Source organism: Gorilla gorilla, chromosome 16 (assembly GCF_029281585.2).
Source record: "Gorilla gorilla gorilla isolate KB3781 chromosome 16, NHGRI_mGorGor1-v2.1_pri, whole genome shotgun sequence".
Classification (NCBI taxonomy): domain Eukaryota; kingdom Metazoa; phylum Chordata; class Mammalia; order Primates; family Hominidae; genus Gorilla; species Gorilla gorilla.
The window spans coordinates 63,448,922-63,471,687 of NC_073240.2; the positions used below are offsets into that span (position 1 = coordinate 63,448,922).

Genomic DNA, 22,766 nt, shown 5'->3' on the forward strand with positions numbered 1-22,766 from the left:
TCACCTGATGAATGGGTAGACAATTTATGGTGTATCCTTACAATGCAATATCATTCAGCCATAAAAAGGAATGAAGTACCGATATATGCTACAACACGGATAAACTTTGTAAATGTTATGCTAAGTGAAAGAAGCCAGTCACAAAAGACCACATACTATATGATTCCCTTTATGTGAAGTGCCCAGAAGAGGCAAATCTATAGAGACAGAAAGAAGGTTAGTGGTTGCTTAAGAGTTTGGTGTGGGAGATAGGGGAATGATGGCTAAAGGGTTCAGGGTTCTTTTTGATGTGTTAAAAATATTCTAAAACTGACTGTGGTTTTAAAAATAACAGTAATACAGAAAGGTCGTATGTGCTCTTCATCAGGTTTCCTCCAATGCTAACAATGGTACACTAACACAGCCTGGAGAATGACATTGGTACAATCCACAGACCTTATTCAGAGTTAACCAGCATTACATGTACTTGTGTGTGTTTAGTTCCATGCAATTTTATCATATTTATAGATTTATGTAACGCCCACCATAATCAAGTTACTCCAGCACCATTTGTTGAAAGTGCTATTCTTCCTCCATTGAGTTACTTTTGCATCATTTTCAAAATCTAGTTCAGCACATCTATATGGGTCTATTTCTGGGTTCTCTATTTTGTTCTTGTTCAAATATGTGTCCCTCTGCTAATCACACTGTCGTGATCAACTTTAGCTATAAAGTAAGCCCTAACATCAGATAAATTCCCTTAACTTTTTTCTTCTTTTTCAAAATCATTTTAGCCATTTTAGGTTTTTTCCTTTTCATATATACTTTCAAACAAACTTATCTATGTCTACCAAAAGGCTTGCTGTGATTTTGATAGTAATTGCATGAAATTTATAGATCAATTTGGAGATAATTGACATTTTTATTCTGTTAAGTCTTTTAACCCATAAACATGATATAGAGAGCCTCCTTGATTGCTTTCAAAATTTTGTAATTTTCAGCTTATGGATCCTGTACATATTTTAACAATATGTACACAATCATTTTAATTTTCAGGTTTATTGTTAAATTGATTAAATTGGCCAAGGAAATTGATAAGACATATGTCAACCATATGAAATAAGCCCTTAGAGTATGTATGTAAAAATTAGCAAAACCATTTAGAGTATATGATAAAAAGAGATCACATGCAGAATAGCACCAAAAAAAAAAATTGTATACCTAAGGGATACTTTTTTTTTTTTTCAATAGCTTTTGGGGTATAAGCGTTTTTTTTGTTACATGGGTGAATTATATAGCAGTGAATTATAAGATTTTAGTGCTCCTGTCACCCAAGCAGTGTACATTATACTTACTGTATAGTTTTTTATCTGTAGCCCCACTCCCACCCTTTCCCTTCTGAGTCTCTAAAGTTCATTATACCCCTGTTTGCGTTTGTGTCCTCATAGCTTAACTCCCATTTATAGGTGAGATCATATGGTTTTTGGTTTTCTGCTCCTGTGTTATTCACGTAGAATAATGGCGTCCAGCTCCATCCAAGTTGTTGCAAAGGACATTATTTTGTTCTTTTTCTTGGCTGAGTAGTATTCCATGGTGTATATATGCCACATTTTCTCTATCCACTCATTAGTTGATGGTCATTTAGGTTGGGTCCACATCTTTGGCAGTTGTCAGTTGTGCTGCTATAAACGTACGTGTGCAAGTGTGTTTTTCATATAATGTCTTCTTTTCCTTTGGGTAGATACCCAGTAGTGGGATTGCTGGATCAAATGGTGGATCTACTTTTAGCTTTTAAGGAATCTCTATACTGTTTTCCATAGAGGTTGTACTAATTGGGACAATAAATTTTTTAAAGACATCAGTAACAGATTTCTCAAGCCCTAAACTGAACATTGCATTAAATTGTGAAGGAATTATGCTAATGAAAGCATAATTTAGGAAGTAAATTAAAAGTTAGTAATTTCACCTTCCCATTCACTACTTTTATAGGAGTCTATTAGAAACTCTAAATAAGTAAATGAAATTATAATTAATAATGATATTGAACACACCTACTCAAACCACACAGCCTTGAGATCAGTCATAGATATTTTGAAAGGACTGGTTTCATGTGCTGAGAGCTGCTTACATCATATTTTCTTTTATGTCTATGAACATTTTGTCCTAATAATCGGTATTAAATTTTATGTCATTGTAATAGAGCGTGCTTGCATGTTGGAGCTGGGAAGATTGGCCTAGAATCCAGGATGGTAATTTACACCTGTGTGAGAAATAGTAGAAACTTATATGACCTTAGGGAAAGTACCTAAACTCTCTAAATCTCAGTTTCTTCATCTGAAAAATAGGAATAATTCCTTAAAGAGCTCTAATGACGAGTAAGCGAGCTAATGTATGTAAACAAATGTGGTGACTGGAAAGTAAGGATATTTGATTGATTTAATTTATTAATTTTTTAGAGACACGATCTCACTCTATCACCCAGTCTGGAATGTAGTGGCGTGATCATGGCTCACTGCAGCCTCCTGAGTAACTGAGACTATAGGCACGTGCCACCACGCCCAGCTAATTTATTTTTATTTTTTCTTAGAGACAGATCTCCTTATGTTACTTAGGCTGGTCTTGAGCTCCTGGCTTCAAGTGATCCTCCCACCTCAGTTTCCCAAAGTGTTGGGATTGCAGGCATGAGCCACTGTATCTGGCCTGATAAATTTTAGATGATCCCAGTCACTGAACTCTTCCCACACTTCCCAAATCCCTGGCCCTAGGGGCAGATAGTAAACATTTCAGGCTTTGCCAGTCATGCTACTCAACTTTGCCCCTGTAGTATGAAAGCAGCCAAGGGCAAAATGTAAATGAATGGCATGGTTATGTTTCTACAAAGCTTTATTTTTGGGCTCTGAAATTTGAATTTTATGTAATTTTTCTCACACAAAATATTCCTCTTGGTTTTTGTTTTTAATTTAAAATTGGAAAATTCATTCTTAGCTCTTGGTCCATAAAAAATAAGCCGGATTTAGCATTGGCCATAGTTTACCCACCTCCATACAGACCATGTCTGCGAGTCATATAATGAATTCATATGGGATAGCATTAGGCAGCAGTATTCTCAGTGGCTAGGAAACGTGCTTTGGAAAAGAAGGACTTCAGTTTGGATCCTGGCTTTGCCACTTAGTAGTTTGATCTTGGATAAGTTACCTTACCTTTTATCTCTAAGCTTCAGTTTGTTCACCTATAAAATTGTGACTTTTTATGAGTTTTAAATAAGTTAATACAGAAAAAGGGACTGCCTCATATAAATCTCCATAAATGGGAGCTGTAAATGTCTGCATTCTTCCTTCTTTCGTTGACTTCTTTTGCGTTTCATCATGATCTGCTACACCAAAACCCCACAAGCAACAGTAAGGCATTTCCCATGACCAGCATAAAATCTTGTTTTATTCCAGAAAATCACATGTAACCCTTCTCACTTCCAAATTTGCCTTTGAAAATTTTTTGCAGACTTAGCCAGAGCCTTGAGGTGTTAGATTACCTGGAGAACAGACCCTCTTCTCCCCTCAACTGTAAAAACACCAGAGAGGGCATTCAGAGCATCTCAGAATCCCAAGTTCAGTCAAAACGGATGGCCAGTCACTTGCAGGGAGAGAAATGGCTGATAAACAGGGTCTTCAGGTTTGCTCTTGAGCAGCCTTTTTTTCCCATGCCCCTAAAAGAAAGAAATATACTGAAGACAGAGCAAAACACGCAAACCAGCCCTTTGGCCAAGCCAACCTAGAACTCTAGTGAGCTCAGCTGGATCATGGGGAGGACCCTTTGGGCTTGGGCCATATTGAAGTGAGGGGCCAGGAGCCAGAAGCTCAGTCCAGTTGCATTCCTCCATCCAGTTCTGGATCTCAGATGTGAGGCAGAGGTGATGCAGAATCAGGCAATCTGTACACCAGTGAAAAGAGCCTGCAGACAGCAGTCTTGATCACAGCTGGCTGCCAGGGCTAAACCCACAGTAGCAGCTGAAATATGTTTGAAAGAAGAGGGCTTGGGTTTATTAACGAATCTGGCCTCTCATTGGTAGAATGCCTGCATTCTCCTGCCTCTGAGTTACACAAGCTGTAGACATTTTCAAAACAAAAACAATCTAATCAGGACCATCTTGAGAGAGAAGCTTCTAGATGGCTGTCAAAAATCACAGCTACAACTCTTTGTGTGTGTTGGTATATGAGATAGATGGGTCTTCACTGGTGCCTACTTTAGCCTGCTTTGTCTACTGGAGATAAAAGGAAGCTGGTCTGTGTAGTTGAAGGTCGGAAAGGAGTGGTTCGGGGGTACTGAGACTTGAGGCATAGGAAGGAAAGAGGGAGCTTTATTACCTTGTGGCCGTCCCGTCACATCCCTGTCACTGAGGCTCTAAGGCAGGTCTCTGCACCGGGGAAGACCTTGCATCACGATCACAGATCTCAGCCATTTGTTACTTTACCTTTCTCCAGCTGCTCTGCGTTTTGTGTGTAGGTGCTGAAGTAATTTTATCCCTTGATGGTGGTCTGTGTTGCCAGTTCCAGTATTTTTTGAGTTCCCTCAGCCCCTTTTCCTCATTTGTGACCTGTTGATAGAACGTCCACTGTAAGTTGTTTGTTCACTGTGGCTTCGTCTCCCAATCTGGAATGATCTTGACAAGAATTAGGGCAATCCGTCACGATTCTGTGTTCCCGCACCCCAGAATCCCTCACTGGGAAACAGTGCAGATGGGAAAGAATGAAGGAAACAGCTGCAAACCATATTTTATCTCCAGTCCCCTTCCTGGGTCCCAGAAGCTGGGTTTGTGCCAACCCTGTGTGACTAAATTAGCTGCCTAGAGCCTATCAACCTAAAACTCTGTGTGGCTCCTGAAGCCAAAGTAGATTAACTGACATTGTCTGCCCTGCACTGATCTCACCCCTTGTGGAACTGCCCTCTCTTTGAAAAAAATCTGACCCTTGTCAGTGTTTTTTAAGACTTGAGGTTCAGGGAGGAATATTCCCCTCCTCAGACACCCAGGTAGATTCCTCATACCATGGTGTCCTCCGTGAGGAAGCTGGGGGTGTGCGGTGACTGTCACCATCTGAGGGTTACCAGATGCCCATGGTGAGGGCGGTTGGGGGTGGGTGGGATTTGGCCTTTTCTCTTTTTGCTTCCACCAGAAGACAGTAAACTGCAGTAGACAGTCAGCTTTTGAAGTCAGAGATATTTTTGAGCTACTCAAATCTATGTTCAAATTATGGCTTTACCACTCACCACTGTTGGGTTTGGTCTCTTCACTTGCAAAGTGAAAAATGATGATACCAGTGTTTTGGAGATGCTCTGAAGATTAACAGATGGTGCTTATTAAGTATGTAGTATGTTCCAGCTCTGTTTTAAGTGCCATTACCCTTTGTTGGGTGTGTGTAGACACATCCACAAATGCATAGATACTTTGTGTGAATGTATATATCTATGCCTCTGAGAATAGCAGTTTAGGTGTTGTTGCTAGGTTTCAGCAAATATGACTTGAAAAGGTTTTCCTGACAGCCCTAAAAATACACACTTAATAGTGAAATTTTTGAAATAAGGAAAAGCATGAAAAAATAATACAAAACACATGAGATGTTCAGTGCCTTTTTCATGTAATGGACATAGGCCTATTTTTAAATTTTTATTTCCTCTAAGATTAGGCCCTATATTCTGTTTTTTAATAATATATGATTAATTTACTTCCATAAAACCAATTGTTTTTCTGCAATATGATTTTTAATAATGTAGGGTAATCTGTTATCTGGATATATCATAATTTATGTATCAAGTCCTGTGTTATTGAAAACTTGGATTGTTTCATCTACAGCCATACCACCCTGAATGGGCCTAATGTTGTCTGAAAATTGGGTGGTTTCTAGCTTTTCACTATGATGTACTGTGGTTGAGCTTCATGTGGCATAATCTTTACACACATTTATAACTTTTTTTTTAACTAAATTTCTCAAAGCTAGCTGTGTCAAAAGTAAGGACTTTTTAAGGGTTTGGATAGATAGTGACACATTTTCCCCCATGAAGGCTTTGCTATCTTAAGCTTTCATCACTAGTGACCCGCTTCACATCTTCCTCAAATCTGAGTATTAATTTTAATAAGAAACCTCAGCTATTTTAAGTGAAAACTTATTTGCTTATTTATTTTAAAAACATTTTCTGTTCATATTCTTCAGCAGTTATTTTGTTGATTTATGAACACATCACATAGACAGTATATGAAGTCTGTTGCCATTACATTCATTGTAAATATTTATTGCCCAGTCTTTTTCACTTTTTATGAGGTTTCTTTAGCTTCTGCTCTCCTCCCCCCGGTCTATCAAAAGTATGTATATTTTGAGTTAAGCATATTAATCGTTTCCTTTATGGCTTCTTATGTTGGTGTTTTTCTTAGGAAATCATTTCTCACCCAAGGATCACAAAAATATCCACTTGGATGTTCTTCCTAAATTATTAATCTGTCTTTAATTTGTTTTGGTATGAGTGTGAGCTAGGGTTCCATTATTTTAATAGACATTACTATATCTTAAAACATTATTAAAGCTAGTTATAAAATAAGTTTTAAGAATCAGTAGATATACAAAATTCCAAAACAAAGAATCCAAACAGAAATATATTTCAGAGATTTTAAAAAAAGGGCAGGAAGCTGTGTCTCCTCATAATGAGAAGATTCTACTTTGACAGAGTTTGAGTTAAGTTGATTTTAAATCTCAGATTAACCCTCGTTTGTTACTCACTGAGTTGGCCACTGGGAGTGATAGTACCTGGAATTCACCTTTGCTTCTTTTTCTCTGGATGTCTTTTCAGTTCTATCGCATCTTTCTGGCATAGTCTGTTTTTGGAGCAAGCTCCTCTCCTGAACAGGGGGCATGCTTTTGTGGCTCTTTCCAGTCTTCTCATGTCTTTGTTTGAGTTCCCATGCCTTTAGTTTAATGAGTTATTCACCTAGCCTCAAAATCTTGGTTTCCCTATAGCCCTACCTGTTTTGAAACACAGTGTATGCAGGTGAAAGGTCGAAAAATCACTGATTCCCTGGCAAAGTCAGATGTATTCAGAAGAAGAGCACTGACTCTTGGTATCTCCTGTTTCAGGAAAAGATGAAAGGCAAGAACAAGCTGGTGCCTCGCCTGCTGGGAATCACCAAAGACTCGGTGATGCGCGTGGATGAGAAGACCAAGGAAGTGCTGCAGGAGTGGCCCCTCACCACCGTCAAGCGCTGGGCAGCCTCACCCAAGAGCTTCACACTGGTAGGGACTGGCAGAGGGCAAGGAGAGCGCTAGCGTGGCCTTGGGTGATATTCTGGGGACAGGAGAAAGACCAGATTCTTGCCCATTGGGTTTCTCTGGCCTGGGAGAGCCAGCGTGGAGTGAGGAAGATGGTGCAAGCCCATGGGCAGGGAAGGGGATGGGTCCAGAAGTAAAAGAGAGGTCAGCAAGCCTGGGTTTCTTCAGGCACTACTGCTTCTCTGCACTCTACATAAGTCAGCCTCTAGTTCATTATCTGGAAAAAGCCACTCAACCCAGATGATTCTCAGTTCTGTGTTCCTGATGACATCCCTAGCATATACTGAAAGGAAACTTTCTAGGGCTCGGAGACACAAAGGCCCCCTCTCTGTTTTAGATGGTCCTAAGCATTGTGATTATCTTGCTGAGGAGTGTTTTCCCAGCCTGCCTAGAAAGAGAGCATAGTACACAGTGGAAATAACGTGGACTTTAGGATAGTATTATTATAGAAATCCAGTTTGTCATTTCCCAGCTGTGTGACCTTGTTCAAGTTACCTTTCCTCTCTGAGCCTTAATTTCTTTAGCTATAAAATGGTGATAGTCATACCTACAGAGCTGCTAGGATTGAAAAAGATGAAGATAAGATGCTTAGTATAAAATTTATGGAAAGTAGTGAGAATATGTTTGTTTCAGGTCTTCAGACCTCTGAATTCTTCCTCCTGATTTCAACATTTGTTGTTAGCAGAGTATAACTCTATGCCTTAACTATAGCCACATTTACATGTGAAACACAATAGAGCGGGTGGTTGGTAGCGCAAGATGTGCAATAAGAAAAATCAAAAAGTGCTAGAATTTGTCAATTCTTAAGACTCTTGAAGTCTCTAGTGAATGCTTGAAATATCACCTCTTATCTATGCAAGATATCATAATAGGACATCAAAAAAAAAAAAAACTGTGTAAAGAAGGGGCCATGGAAGGAGTCATTAGTTATCTAATTTGACTATAGATTGATAGGTTCCTGCCAATTAGAAGGAATCATCAGAAAACATACCTTCTTTCCTCCTGTAGCTGTAACATTTGTGCCTATGTGGCCCTCAAAAGATGAATGTTCATACTTAGCTGTGTCCTCATCTTCCATTGCAGGAAGTCATGGATGATTTCTAAATTAGAAAAATCAAGAAATCAATATAAACATATTATTTAGAAATACTAGAAGAAACTGCTAAAAGAGTTGAAAGTGGTTACCTTTGGAGAGGTATGTGGTAGAAAGTGAAGTTGGGAATGGGTAGGACAGGGAACAACTGTGTTTTGTTTTACATCTTGTAATACTATTGGTCTTTTTAAACTAGGTCCAAGTATTTATTGAAAACAAAAATTTATTTAAAAAATGAATAGTTATGATAACCTCATTAACTACCTCAGGCAAAAGAGAGAATAACAGTATTTTGATTAAAGCATAACGTCACATTAAAGCCCATTATACGTAGTGATTTTTTCCTTCCTACTCCTAGCCTTTATTTAATTTCCAAGTGTGTAGAGGTTTTTCTGCTGTCTTTCTACTATTGATTTTTTAGTTTGATTCCATTATGGTCAGAGAACATACTCTGTGTGATTTCAGTCCTTTTGAAATTTAAAGGTTTGTTTTTATATCCCAGGATATCCTTTTTGGTGAGTGTTCTACGAGTATTCAAAAAGAACATATATTCTGCTATTATCATGTAAAGTGGGCTCCGTAAATACCAGTTAGATCCCTATTAGTTGATGGTGGTGTTCCAGTCTTTTGAATGAATATCTTTGTTAATTTTCTGCCTGGTAGTTTTCTCAGTTGCCGAGAGTGAGGTTCTTAACAATAATTATGGATTTTTCTACTTTTTCTTTCAGCTCTCAGTTTTTGTTTCATGTAATTTGAAGCTTTGTTGTTTGATGCCTGTACATTTAAGATTCCTCTATCTTAACAGAGAAGTTGTTTTTTCCTTATGTAATGTTATTTTCTATTAGTAATTTTTGTTTTTCTCTGAAGTCTACTGTATCTAATGTTGACATAGCCACCAATGCTTTTTATAAAACTAGTGTGGGCATGATACGTCTTTTTCCATCCTTTTATTTTCAACTTGCATATACTGTTACATTTGAAATGAATTCTTGTAGAGAGCATAATTAGTTGGGTTATATTTTTTTAATCCATTCTATCTCAGTTTTAATTGGTATATTTACACTATATTTAAGCTAATTATTGATATGTTAGGGCCCAAGTCTATCATTTTGTAGTTTTTCTGTTTGTCCACTTTATTTCTCTCTCTCTTTTTTTTTTTTTTTTGCCTTTTCTGTGGGTTACTTGGACACTTTTTAGAGTTTGTTTGCTTTGTGTGTTACGTTTTGAGCATATCACTTTGTGTAGTGTTCTTAGTGGTTATTTTGGATATTACCAAGTCCATGTGAAATTAAACACAGTCTCCTGGTACTGGCTTTTCCCCCTTAAGTGTAGAAACCTTACTTCCATTTAGGTCTTTTTACCTACCCACTCCCCACACTTTTTGAATATAATTATTTAAATATTTTTTCAGTATACACGTAAGATGGTTATTTTGTCTATAACCACATAAGATGGTGTTACAGCTTCTGCTTTGAACACAAAATGTGATGAAAGAAACTCATGAGGTGAAGAACCGTCTATTACATTTCCCTTTATTTTTATCTACCCCATTGTTCTTCTTGCCTTTCTAAAGTTCCCAGCCTTCTTCTGTTATCATTTTGTGTTTGGAGAGCTTCCTTTAGCTATTTGTTAAGGGTACATCTGCTAGCAACAAATTGACTTTGTGTTTTCTTCCTCTGAGAATGTTATTATTTCCCCTTCATTCATGAAGGATAATTTTGCCAGGTACAGCATTTGGGATTGACAGTTCCTTTCTTTTAGTATCTGAAAAGTGTCATGCCACTTCTTTCTTACCTCCATGGTTTCTAATGATAAATTTGCTGTCATTCAAGTTGGTGTGAATTTGCTGTCATTCAAGTTGGTGTCATTTTTCTGTGGCTGTTTTTAAGATATTTTTATCTCTAGTTTTCAAAATTCTTGGTATGGGCTTCTTAAGATTTCTTCTATTTGGAGTTCACTCAGCTTCTTGAATTTGTGGGTTTAAGTCTTCACTAATTTGGGGAAGTTTTCAGTCATTATTTCTTCAGCTACTCTATTTTTATCCAACACTGTCCTCTCCTGTTACTCTGATGATATTAATGTTAGATCTTTTGTTACTGTCCTATAGGTCCCTGAAGCTCTGTTTTTTAGTTTCTTTTCTCTATATTGTTCAGATTGACTAAATTCTGTTGATCTGTTTTCAGGTTTACTGATTTTATTTTTTATTATCTCCGCACTACTATTTAGTCTATTCTGTGAGTTTTAAAATTTTGGTTATTGCCTTTTTCAGTTCTATAATTTCCATTTGGTTCTTTTTTTATGACTTCTGTTTCTTTGTTGGAACTTTTTATTCTTTAAAATTTGCTGCAAGAGAATTTGCAATTTATTGGTGAAGGATTTTTATGATGGTTGCTTTAAAATCCTTATAATTCCACTATCTGATTTATTTCAGTATTGGCATGAGTTGATGATCTATCATTCATATTATGGGTGTCCTGGCTCTCGATATGAATATTTATTTTTTTAAGACATCCTAGACACCTTGGTTATTAGGAGACCTTTTTTTTTTTGGAGACAGTCTCTCACTCTGTTGCCCAAGCTGGAGTGTAGTGGTGTGATCATAGCTCACCTCCTGGGCTCAAGCGATCCTCCTCCCTCAACCTCTTGAGGAGCTGGAACTGCAGGCTCATGCCACTATGCCTGGCTAATTAAAAAAAAAAAAATTATAGAGGTGAAGTCTCACCATGTTGCCCAGGCTGGTCTTGAACTCCTGGGCACAAGTGATCCTCTCGCCTCAACCTCCCAAAGTGGTGGGATCACAGGTATGAGCACTGTGCCCAGCCTATTAGGAGACTTTTGATCTTACTGAAATATTCTGTTTTAGCAGGTGGCCACTTTGTTCAAGTTTAGTGTGTAGTATTCTGGCCTACTTTGAGCCCTTTCAATGCTATTCTGGACTGATTTTTTCTTTTGACACTAAGGTTCCTGCTCAAACCCTGTTGGTTCTGTCGATGAAGGCAGAAGGCACTTCCCTGGGCTACCTGCTATTGCTGGGTGACCTTTGTTGCAGGAAGCAGAGGGCACTGGAGCTGAGTCTCTTTAAGCCACTGGCTGGAGGGCAGGTAGACACAGGGCTTTACTGTGGCTGCTGCAGCAAAAAGATCAGACCATCCACCTGCCTGGGTTGTGGAATAGGGCCTGGGAGGGTCTGAGGTTTCACTGCTCTGCAGCTTCCTGTGAATGTCAGCCCAGGTTGTTGAGCTGGACTTGGAGCTCCTGACTACTTCCCCAAATTAGTCTCTCTTGGGCTCCCCTTCTCCTGGTTCTTTGACTAAAAGCATGCTTTTCAGGAACTGCTTATTGGAGGTTCCAATGTTCAGGCCTCTACAACTCTTAGTCTTGGGGGTATATGGGATAGGAAAGAAACCCAAGAACTCAACCACATTGTGGTTTTGCAAGTTTTGAGCCCCCCAGCCAGTCCATCTTCTCAGTTTTCAGAGCTCTTTTACCATTGTTGAATATTGTTGAATAAATTTTAGGATATTCATTTGTATTTAGAGAGGAGGAGCAGGGAAAATGAAGTCTATGTCATATTGTTCTAGAGCTGGACCTGCTAGCCTTTAAAATGCTGATATATCTGATTTGGCTATATTTCCTCCAATGCTGTCTTTTCAGGATTTTGGGGAGTATCAGGAAAGCTACTATTCAGTACAAACCACCGAGGGAGAGCAGATATCCCAGCTGATTGCAGGCTACATTGACATCATCCTGAAAAAGGTATTTTGTATTGATGCAAATTGGAAAAGCAAGACGGCTTTATTAAAAGGCTCGGTTTCGATGACGTGGCTACCTTGAAAAAAAAAAAGCCCTCTTAAATAATACTTGAGGCCAGGCACGGTGGCTCACGCCTGTAATCCGAACACTTCGGGAGGCTGAGGTAGGCAGATCACCTGAGGTCAGGTGTTAGAGACCAGTCTGGCCAACATGGCAAAAGCCCGTCTCTACTAAAAATACAAAAAAGTTAGCCGGGCGTGGTGGCAGGCGCCTGTAGTCCCAGTTACTCGGGAGGTGGAAGCAGGAGAATCGCTTGAACCCGGGAGGCAGAGGTTGCAGTGAGCTGAGATCACGCCACTGTACTGCAGCCTGGGTGACAGAGCGAGATTCCATCTCAAAAAAAAAACAACAAAACTTGATTTACTAATTTAATCTTTAATCACTAATTAAGTGTGAGATCTTTGACATCAAGATCCTGTGAGAATTCCTGCTTTTTCTGCAGCACATATTTGTGTCGTTTACTACCAGGCAGTGAACAATAGCATGTCACTTAGCTAATGAATGAGCCTAGCACCCCTCAGCATCTTTCTCTCCACGTAGCTGTACTGTGCTTTTCAGCCTCTGTGGAAACTTGGATTGAGGGTCTAAAAATGATCTTTGTAGTTTTCATGTTTTTTTTTTTTAAACAAATGTAATGGGGTTATATGCCATAGTGGTATATAGAAAAACAGATTTCTTAAGGCGTCAAGATACAGCCCACTCAAAAAACCAAGATTTAATAGAATGTTAATATGTGCATCTTGATTTTTTACTATGTAAAATTAAAGTCTGTGTAATAAATACATGACATCTAACTATATATTAAATCATATATTTCTCTTTTTTATTATTATGCTTTTGTTCATCCATCGCTTACTAAATATCCAGTATAAAGAATTTTGAGTAAACTTCAACACTTTGACTTGTGTCCCTTCAAAATGTTTTTTTAAAGGTCCTTGTATGAAGACCTGCTGATTTTCTTTCTTTCGTTTTTTTTTTTTTTTTTTTTTTTTTTTTGAGACAGAGTCTCCCTCAGTCGCCCAGGCTGGAGTGCAGTGGCGCTATCTCGGCTCACTGCAGGCTCTGCCTCCCAGTTCAAGCAATTCTCCTGCCTCAGCTTCTGGTGTAGCTGGGATTACAGGCTCCTGTCACCATGCCAGGCTGATTTATGTATATATATATTTTTTATTAGAGACGGGGTCTCACTGTGTTGACCAGGTTTGTCTCGAACTCCTGACCTCAAGTGATCTGCCCGTCTCAGCCTCCCAAAGTGCTGGGATTACAGGCGTGAGCCACCGTGTGTGGCCTGGTTTTCATTTTTGCATCTCGTTTTATTGCATTTCCAGAAACAAAGTAAAGATCGATTTGGACTAGAAGGTGATGAGGAGTCAACCATGTTAGAAGAGTCCGTTTCCCCAAAAAAGTAAGTATTATGAAGAGTACTAGAGGACCACCTTCTCCCTAGATAGGTAGGTTTCCTCTTGCCAGCTTGGAGCCTGCTGCTCTGAAGCCTGTCACCTGGAGAAGATGACAGCAGATGATATAGTTGAATCTTCTTCAAGCATGGTCCCCAGACCAGCAGCATTGAAGTGGCAAACGTCTCGTGAGGGAGGCTGAGGATTTTAGGGAAACATTGACCAAGGTGTGGCGTTTTAACTGCGTCTTTTGAGGCAGTAAGTGTTCATGAGTCCTGTTCTGCATTTCTGATTTAAATCTCATGATCGAATCATGATCATTGAGCCGTACCATCAGAAGGTCAGAGGATGAGCCTCTGTTTGATTCTGGCCCCTTTTGTGGGAGGAGGGAGTGCAGCCAGTGGAGGAGTTACGGTGAAGCACTGCTGCATGCCACGCTTGTCTCGAGTGCTGTGAGGTAGCATAGTACAGGCAAGTGGTTAAGAATATGGACTCTTGCTGGGCTCAAATCTGGGGTCTCTGTTTCACTGTGTGGCCCTGGGAAAGTTACTAAATTCTCTTCTGGCATGAGCTTATCTATAAAATGGGGATAATGATATTACCACCTAAGTAGGTTTTATTTCCATGGTAGTTACTAATAAAGCACATAAAATAATGCCTGGCACATAGCACTTGCTATTATAACTATCATCCTCATGATCATTGTTTTAAATTCATGGTATTCTTAATTTAGCCCCATTTATAGATGAGGAGATAGGTTTATTAAAATTAAGTAACATCTAATAAATGGCTCTTTTTGGGAAACCTATCCAGACATCCCTTTTATATTAATAGAGCAGTGTAATGACTGTTCTTGTATGCTTTAGTGTGACATTTTGTCTCATCTGGAATTCCAATAACAACTCCCTATGTAAAAGGGAGGCCAAGGGTCTCAGCCAAGGAGCAACACAGGAAGAAGTGGAAGGTCTAGCGATGGGGACAATCCTGACCATTCTTCCTGCTTGCCTTGATAAGACCCCACAGTGATGCTCTGGTCAGTGGAGGAGGCTACAGTGGTCCCAGGCAGGATCTATCATTCCCAGTCCACGGATAAGGAAACTGAAGCTCATGAAAGTTAGTTGAGATATACATATGTGGTAGAGCCAGGACTGAGATTCAGATCTTGCGATGTTTCCCATAGTACGCTGCTAGAAAGTTCTAGCATCTTCCAATCCATTAAACTTGCTTAGCTATAGTAGTTTCTCTAATATTTTCACCCTTGCTGCCAGTTTCTCACAATTTGCTTCCTAATCACCCAAAAGGTGTTTTTCCATTTGTCCCCACTAGTACACAAGTTGGAACCAAACTTGATATGATAAGTTTCTAGTACTTGCCACCCTTGGGCAGAGCACCTTAAGTCTTTGGAATTATTCATGACCATTGGATGTAAATTAGTGAGCTAGTGCTCCCTGACAGGGTGATCTGCTTCACTTCAGAGGACCCTGCTGTGCTTTGCTTCCCATAGGAGCAGCCCAGTAAGTGTCTGAGCCCAGAGGGCTGGGACCTTCCCCTGCCTGGGATCACTGTAGCCTCCTCCACTGCCCACAGCATCACTGTGGGGTCTGATCAAGGCAAGCAGGAAGAATGGTCAGGATCGTTCCCATCGCTAGACCTTCCACTTCTTCCTGCGTTGGTCCTTGGCTGAGATCTCAGAATGCAACTGACTTCTTACTGGAGCCTCCAGACTAACCTTCCCTGGTCTCTCACCACCCCACCCCTAGACTGCAGTGTTTCTCCATGGATGCCTGTTGCTTGGGATCCCCTCATGGCTATCGAGCTTTGCCCTGGGCAACAGGGAATGATCTGTGATGGTGCGAGGGCCCTGGGACAGAGGTCCCTGTCTCTTCATGCAGCTGCACCTCCACCTTCCTTCCACCTCACAACACACACAGACCCTGTTTGTAGGTTTGTCCACTGGGCTGCTGAGGAACATATACTACCCTCAGACTTTTTACCTTCAGATGATCAGCGTCCTTTGCACTTACTCTTCATTCTAAGACAATATGAAGTAAAAAAATGCAATTTTTTGGCTGGGCACTGTGGCTCACGCCTGTATTCCCAGCACTTTGGGAGGCTGAGGCGGGTGGTTCACCTGAGGTCAGGAGTTCGAGACCAGCCTGGCTAATATGGTGAAACCCTGTCTCTACTAAAAATACAGAAAATTAGCCAGGTGTGGTGGCAGGTGCTGGTAATCCTAGCTACTTGGGAGGCTGAGGCAGGAGAATAGCTTGAACCCAGGAGGCAGAGGTTGCAGAGAGCCGAGATCATGCCACTGCACTCCAGTCTGTATGACAAGAGTGAAACTCTGTCTTAAAAAAATAAATTTAAAAAAATGCAATTTTTTCCATTAGATACCTTAAGAATCTTCCCAATATTTAGTTGAAAGCATTTGGGGAAGGTTCCAAAGCCTCACATGGTCGAGGCTCTAGAGGCAATGAAACATCCTCTGTGGTCAATGGTGGTGGACCTGAGGACCCGAGGGAGGGGAGCTAAGATGTGGGAGATTTTCTCCTAGCTTCATTTCCACATTTCCCCTTTCAAGCTAAAGATAAATGATCTGTATCTCTGGTGCCTAGAATGGAACCTGGCACAAGGTTGATACTTGTTTAATGAATGTTCTTTCAGATATTATTTACCAAAAATAATATATCAACATATCAATACATTTACTTAAAACCTGGAACATCATTATTATAGGAATCTCTGTGTTGTCATTTTCTCTTCTTGAGACAGAGTCTCACTCTGTTACCCAGGCTGGAATACAGTGGCGCTATCATAGCTTACTGCAGCCTCGGGCTCCTGGGCTCAGGTGATCCTCTCACCTCATCCTCTTGAATAGCTAGGACTATAGGCATGTACCACCACTCGGGGCTGAGTTGTTGAATTTTTTGTAGAGACGAGGTCTCATTATGTTGCCCAGGCTGGTCTTGAACTCCTGACTTCAAGGAATCCTTCCCACTTGGCCTCCAAAAGGGCTGGGATTACAGGGGTGAGATACTGCACCCGGCCTTGTTTTTTAAATAACAACTAATTGCATAATACCATAAATCTATTAAGTAGATAAATTGGGAGTAATTATTTACATTACTTATCATAAAAGGATTCATCTCAGAGCTCTGCTAAGTGTTGTAATGCCACTTCTTCATTCCTGCTTCTCAGTCTGTATGTGCCTCTTTCAGTTGGCCTTCACAGCATAAAGCAGGGAACATATGTGACATCTGTGGGGTCTCCTCATTGCACTCCACATGGGTGGTGTTCTCTCAGTGACCAAACCACTTTTCCCGGCAGGTCCACCATCTTGCAGCAGCAGTTCAACCGGACCGGGAAGGCAGAGCACGGCTCAGTGGCACTGCCGGCCGTCATGCGTTCGGGCTCCAGCGGGCCTGAGACCTTCAACGTTGGCAGCATGCCCTCGCCACAGCAGCAGGTCATGGTTGGGCAGATGCACCGAGGCCACATGCCGCCACTGGTGAGGCTTCCTGTGCTCGTCCCCAACTCGTTAGTCTGCTGCCTCCGGCATGCAGGGTGGACACCAGCGGCGGTGATGGGCTGAGTGTTGGAACGCTCTCTATTTCCCGGCTGAACCATGCCTCGTTCAGCTGTGCATTTTTTAAATTGGATGACTCGGATCACTGCCTGTTTAGTATTGGAGGTGTCCTCTGTGACTGGAAAATTAGGGAGCTCTTAACATGACTTGTGTACAGGGACAGAACTCTGCTCCCGTGTCCTGGCAGCATCAAGCTGATTGGTCCATATACCCCTAGGAAAGTCTGAGAAGTCGACCAGGTTTTTAGTGATTTTGAGGTTTCACGCTGGCAGTCATTGATTCCTTTCTACTGTGCTGGTCTGTCCGGCTCAGTGCCTCTCAGGCCGGCCTTGGGACTCCCTTGCTATTGTGTGAGAACTTTTCGAAAGCTCAGGAACAACACTTGTCTCTGAAAAAGTACATTGACCGTAGATTTAGATGGAGTCCTTAAGTGTCTGTCAGGAAGCATTCTCATTTAACAACCACGTGTTTCCTGTGCGTGAGGAGGTCCTCAGTACTCAAAGATTGGATCACCTCAGTTCCCCAGCAAGGACTCTTCTGAGCCTTCTTGTCAGCTAATTAAGCTCTTCACACACTTCTGATTATAATCCCTCCGTGGCAATCACCTTCATTTTGTGTTCTATTAATATAATGCAGTATCTATTTCTGGCCTCCAGGTTGAAATGGGAGATGGTTGAGGCGCTTGTTGAGATGTAGTCTGGGCTGCTTTGTCTTGAGTGCAGAGTTCTGTTTTGCTTTGTTTTGCATAAAGGGCCATGTCAGTCCCAGGCGTGTGGGATGACAGCTTTGTTTCATCTGCCTTTGCAGACCTCAGCCCAGCAGGCCCTGATGGGGACCATCAACACAAGCATGCACGCCGTCCAGCAGGCCCAGGATGATCTCAGTGAGCTCGACTCGCTGCCACCTCTCGGCCAGGATATGGTAAATACTGTTCAGTGGTTTTCATGCCAAGTCTCTGCCCTGGCAGAAAGCAGGGTTATATACTCTGTTGGGATTCATCTAGGTAAATTTCTATCTCTAGGTGAAGTGGAAACCCATGATTTTTTCAGGATATTGAGTCTTTGCCTCTCAGTTGCACCCATAGGAGGAGAGAATCATAGGGTACTGCTGGCTGTTGGCAGTACCACGGGTGGGCTGAGAACTTGAACCCTAGGATCCTGTGACCTGGGTTCAAACACCAGCTCCAGTACTGGCTGTGTGAATCTGGGCTACTTGCCTTCTCTAATCCTCCACTTTGTCATCTGTAAATAGAGTTGTTATGAAGATGCAATGATCTAATCACCTGTAGAGTTCTCAGCACAGCCCCTCGCACGTAGTAAGAGCTCAGTAAGCATTAGCTGTTTGTTAGTTTTATCGCTACCCGTGGTTCTCAAACTGTAGCATACATCAGCATCATCTGAAGGGCCTGTTAAAATGCATGTTGCTGGACTCTCCCTCCATTTTTTTTTTTTTTTGGATCTTGGGTAGGGCCTGAGATTTTGCATTTCCAACAAGATCTCAGGTGATGCCAACGCTGCATGCCTGGGGACTGTGCTTTGAGAAGCACTGGCTTACTACCACTGAGCTTTTCAGCAAGGTAGGGTGATTAACCCAGAGATCTTCCTGTAGCTGCTGCTGCATGAAATCTTCCAACTCCTCACTGCTCAAATCGTGGTTCCAGGACCAGCAGCATTGGCAATTCCTAGGGTCTTGTAAGAGGTGCAGAATCTTGGGCCTTCCCCAGCCTACTCAAACAGAATCTGCATTTTAGCCAAGTTCCCAGCTTCTTTGGGTGACCATTAAAGTTTGAGAAGCACCGGCTAGCGCTGTCATTCTCAACCCTGCTTTGTACGTTAGAATCATCCTAGGAACTTTAAAAACAAAGCCCAAAGCACCAGTTCTGACCAAATAAATCGATGTTGCTGTGGGTGGAGCCTGAGAATCAGTGGTTTTTATTCTCCCCAGGTGATTCTAATGGCCAGTCAGGGTTGACAACCACTGTTGTAGGACTGACTGGTGCCATCACAGGGGCCAGAACCAAGATACAGTCTGTAGCCTCATCTTGTCCTGCCAGGATAACCGCCCTCCAAGTTCTCCCAGAATGCTGAGTTTTTCATTTACACAGTTGTGTGCGTGGAGGTTGCTGGTAAACTCAGCGCCATTTCTCCCAGGTACCCAAAAACAATAAACATTTGCTTTGGGGAACTCCACAGTACAAACATGTATGGCAGACTCCCATATCCAGTATAATTGGTGGAGTTTTAAAACATTTAAGATTTAACATTCCTGCTTCACCAGTTTTCAAAGAATTAGAATGCCATAAATTATTTCTAGTGCTAGTCACATCCTGAACATAGATGAGTATTTTTGGGATGTTTTAGAAAGCAGATGAGCACCTTACTGCAGGGTCATCATTATCAAGATAAATGATCATTTATTAGGTAAGTTCTGAAATGTCAGAAAATCGAGAACTTGCTGTTGATAGGTTCAAATAAACATAAAGTATAAGAGCTGGAAAGGTTTTTAAAAACCATTGAATTTCCACGGTAGAAGAAGTATAAGGCACAGGACCTGCCTATGATTTGCCCGAGGTCCTATCACCTGCTAGTGGTAGATCTGGATCCAGAACAGGGATCTCGACCCATCCCCTCATCTTACCAGGAAAGGTTTTACCATCTACATGAGCATGGCCCTTAGTTGTCTTTACAACAATGCACGTTGTAAGCAAGAGGCATTTCCTGCATTGACAGAGAACATGTATAAGTTGAAACACCCTCCTCACCCTGCTCCCTGCAAAGCAAGGTGAAAATTAGCAACAACTATTAGTGCTAATGTGCAGTATTATGATGAAACATTGATTTTTCTCTCCTCATTCTTTTTCACTTGATTTTTTCTAAATAAGGCCACGTGGAATTTTTCTCCCTAAGATCTTAAAAGTTAAAAACACAAACAACATAATTAACACAAGGGAGAATTTGCACGCCATTGAGTATCTCTTGCTCCTTAAGAGGCCTGTTAAGGATACTGTTTAGGATAACTTAAGGGCCCCGTCGGTGCTGGCCTCATAAGAAGAATGTAGCCAACATGCTGGTCTGATTTTATGGCAGGGCTTCTCCGGTCTCCTGGGTAATTCTGTGCTGTGATTGTGTTGTGCCATTGTCTGGCTTTGCAGGCATCTAGGGTATGGGTTCAGAACAAAGTCGACGAATCCAAACACGAAATCCATTCTCAAGTTGATGCTATCACGGCCGGAACGGCTTCAGTTGTTAACCTCACAGCTGGTAAGTCCCTGAGAGATTTGTGCTGCATTGGGGTTTTGTTTAAAAGCTGTGTTTTTTTTTAAATTTAAAAAAATAAGTTATCTGTTGAATGAAACAATAGACTTTATATTATGAGAGGATAGTCTAAGGCACTTTTAGTGCTGTAGGCATTTTCTCCCAGTGACCCAGGAGAGTGGTAAGGAACATCTCATTGCTTTTTGCCTGTATCATGCATCCTCATTAAAAAGCACCTATTCAGATCTTCTCACGGCTTGTCAGTGTGCTGGACATACTGCAAAGTCTACTGAAGCTACTTTCTGCCTTCTGGGCACCTACAGTTGGAAAATGGTTTTGAATGGACAGACCTGTCATATGTGCCTTCACCCATGTTGTCCAGCAGCGGTCTCTTCTGGCACAGTGTGGCTCCCAGCCTTTCACTGTCAGAGGAGAGCTGGGAACTTGCTTGTTTCACCCTGCAGCAGCCTTTCAGGAGCAGAGTTGACCCCCTGAGCTGCTGACAGGGGCCTAATGAAAAGGGCTGTGAGATGCCAAGACATCCTCTGGATTTTTAAAGGTGGTTGTACTCAGTATTTCAATGCATGAGGCCTCCAGGTGAAAGGACCTTTTTGAAGTCACCTTGGAGACAGGGAGCAGGCCAGCTCACTGTGCTCATGTGAAGCTTGGTGTCTGACTCCTGCAGGATGGTAGGTGAGGAACTCCTGCCAGTGTGGGGTTTTGAAAATTCTCACCAGAACCATGTGCCCTCCTTTGATGGGGATGGTTCTTTTCTGTCCCAGGTGATCCTGCAGACACTGACTACACAGCTGTGGGATGTGCGATCACCACTATTTCTTCCAACCTGACGGAGATGTCCAAGGGTGTGAAGCTATTGGCCGCCCTCATGGATGATGAGGTGGGCAGCGGGGAGGACTTGCTCAGAGCTGCCAGGACCCTCGCTGGGGCAGTGTCAGACTTGCTGAAAGCTGTGCAGCCTACTTCTGGAGAGGTAAGCTCTAGAGGCAAGCAATCACTCAGGTTCTGATGGGACAGCTGAATCCACTGGGGGACCATGGGGCTCTTGCTTCCCGAGCTGTTCCTTGCATCTTGATGGGGTGTGTTTCTCTCTGCAGGAGTAATTGGAGTTGTGGCACTGGGTGCAGAAGCTCATCCACATTCAGGAGTGGTTGAGCTCTTAGTATAAAGGCCTCCCCCTCAAGGGTACTTGAGTAGATGCAACTCCAGGAACTTAACACACATGACTAATATACATTTAAAGGGAATATAAGTTTGCACCCTAATTTCCACAGAATGCATCACCTTCTTACCAACTGAACAAGGCTCACTAATTGGCCATTTCAAATCCATACACCTATATTGCTGGTTTATGAGACACTGGATGTTTCCTTGCACGGATTTCACTGGGATGTCTTCTATCTGGCAGACCACCTGAGATTCTCACTGACAGACAAAGGGAGCAAATTCTGTGAGATTCTACTTCCTGTACTTCCATGTCTGATGGCACTGGAGGAAATGCGTTTTCTTTCCAATTAAGGTGTGTTCTTTGTTCACAGCCTCGACAGACAGTTTTGACTGCTGCTGGCAGCATCGGACAAGCCAGTGGGGATCTTCTGAGACAGATTGGAGAGAATGAGACTGATGAGCGATTCCAGGTAAGATATTTGCAGCCTTATAGTCATGGAAAGAAGTCTAAGTGATGGTCTAGACCCGAGGAGGCAGAATGTAATATTTGAAAACTAACTAAATCTTTGAGATAGTCAAGAATGCGATTGAGATGGATTATCTTGGGAGTGAGGTCTTCTTGTGTTACCAAAAAAAATTTTTTTTAATAGGAAAACTCATTTCACTGACACCATGCGTCATCATTGTAAAGCACGTATTTAGCTTTCCTGATTTTTTTTTTTTTTTTTTTAATTAGAGTCTCACTCTGTTGCCCAGGCTGGAGTGCAGTGGCGTGATCTTGGCTCATTGCATCCTCCATCTTCCGGGTTCAAGCGATTCTCCTGCCTTAACCTCCTGAGTAGCTGGGATTACAGGTGCACGCCACCATGCCCGGCTAATTTTTGTATTTTTAGTAGAGACGGGGTTTCACTATGTTGGTCAAGCTGGTCTTGAACTTCTGACCTCGTGATCTGTCCGTCTCGGCCTCCCAAAGTGCTGGGATTACAGGCGTGAGCCACCGCGCCCGGCCCTGATTATTTTTTTTGTTAATGTGCTGGACATTCTTTAATCACAAGAAGGGAGGAAATATTAATAGTGTCATGAACTCCTGGTATCTGTCACCTAACCTCTGTGATCATCAGTTCCTGGCCAGTCTTATTTTATCTGTTTAGG

The 22,766-nt window shown here is 41.7% G+C and overlaps 1 protein-coding gene across 13 annotated transcripts in view; it reads left to right on the forward strand.

The window, feature by feature from the left end:
* TLN2 (talin 2) overlaps nt 1-22,766 on the forward strand; it is a 452,474-nt gene that overhangs the window by 290,451 nt on the left and 139,257 nt on the right. For all 13 annotated transcript variants that reach the window (XM_063698575.1, XM_055364066.2, XM_055364059.2 and 10 more), the window contains 8 exons: nt 7,098-7,253; nt 12,037-12,138; nt 13,521-13,597; nt 16,917-17,097; nt 17,983-18,096; nt 20,327-20,435; nt 21,212-21,420; nt 21,986-22,084. In XM_063698575.1, coding sequence (XP_063554645.1) covers nt 7,098-7,253; nt 12,037-12,138; nt 13,521-13,597; nt 16,917-17,097; nt 17,983-18,096; nt 20,327-20,435; nt 21,212-21,420; nt 21,986-22,084 — 1,047 coding nt within the window. The remainder of the gene's footprint in view (nt 1-7,097; nt 7,254-12,036; nt 12,139-13,520; nt 13,598-16,916; nt 17,098-17,982; nt 18,097-20,326; nt 20,436-21,211; nt 21,421-21,985; nt 22,085-22,766) is intronic.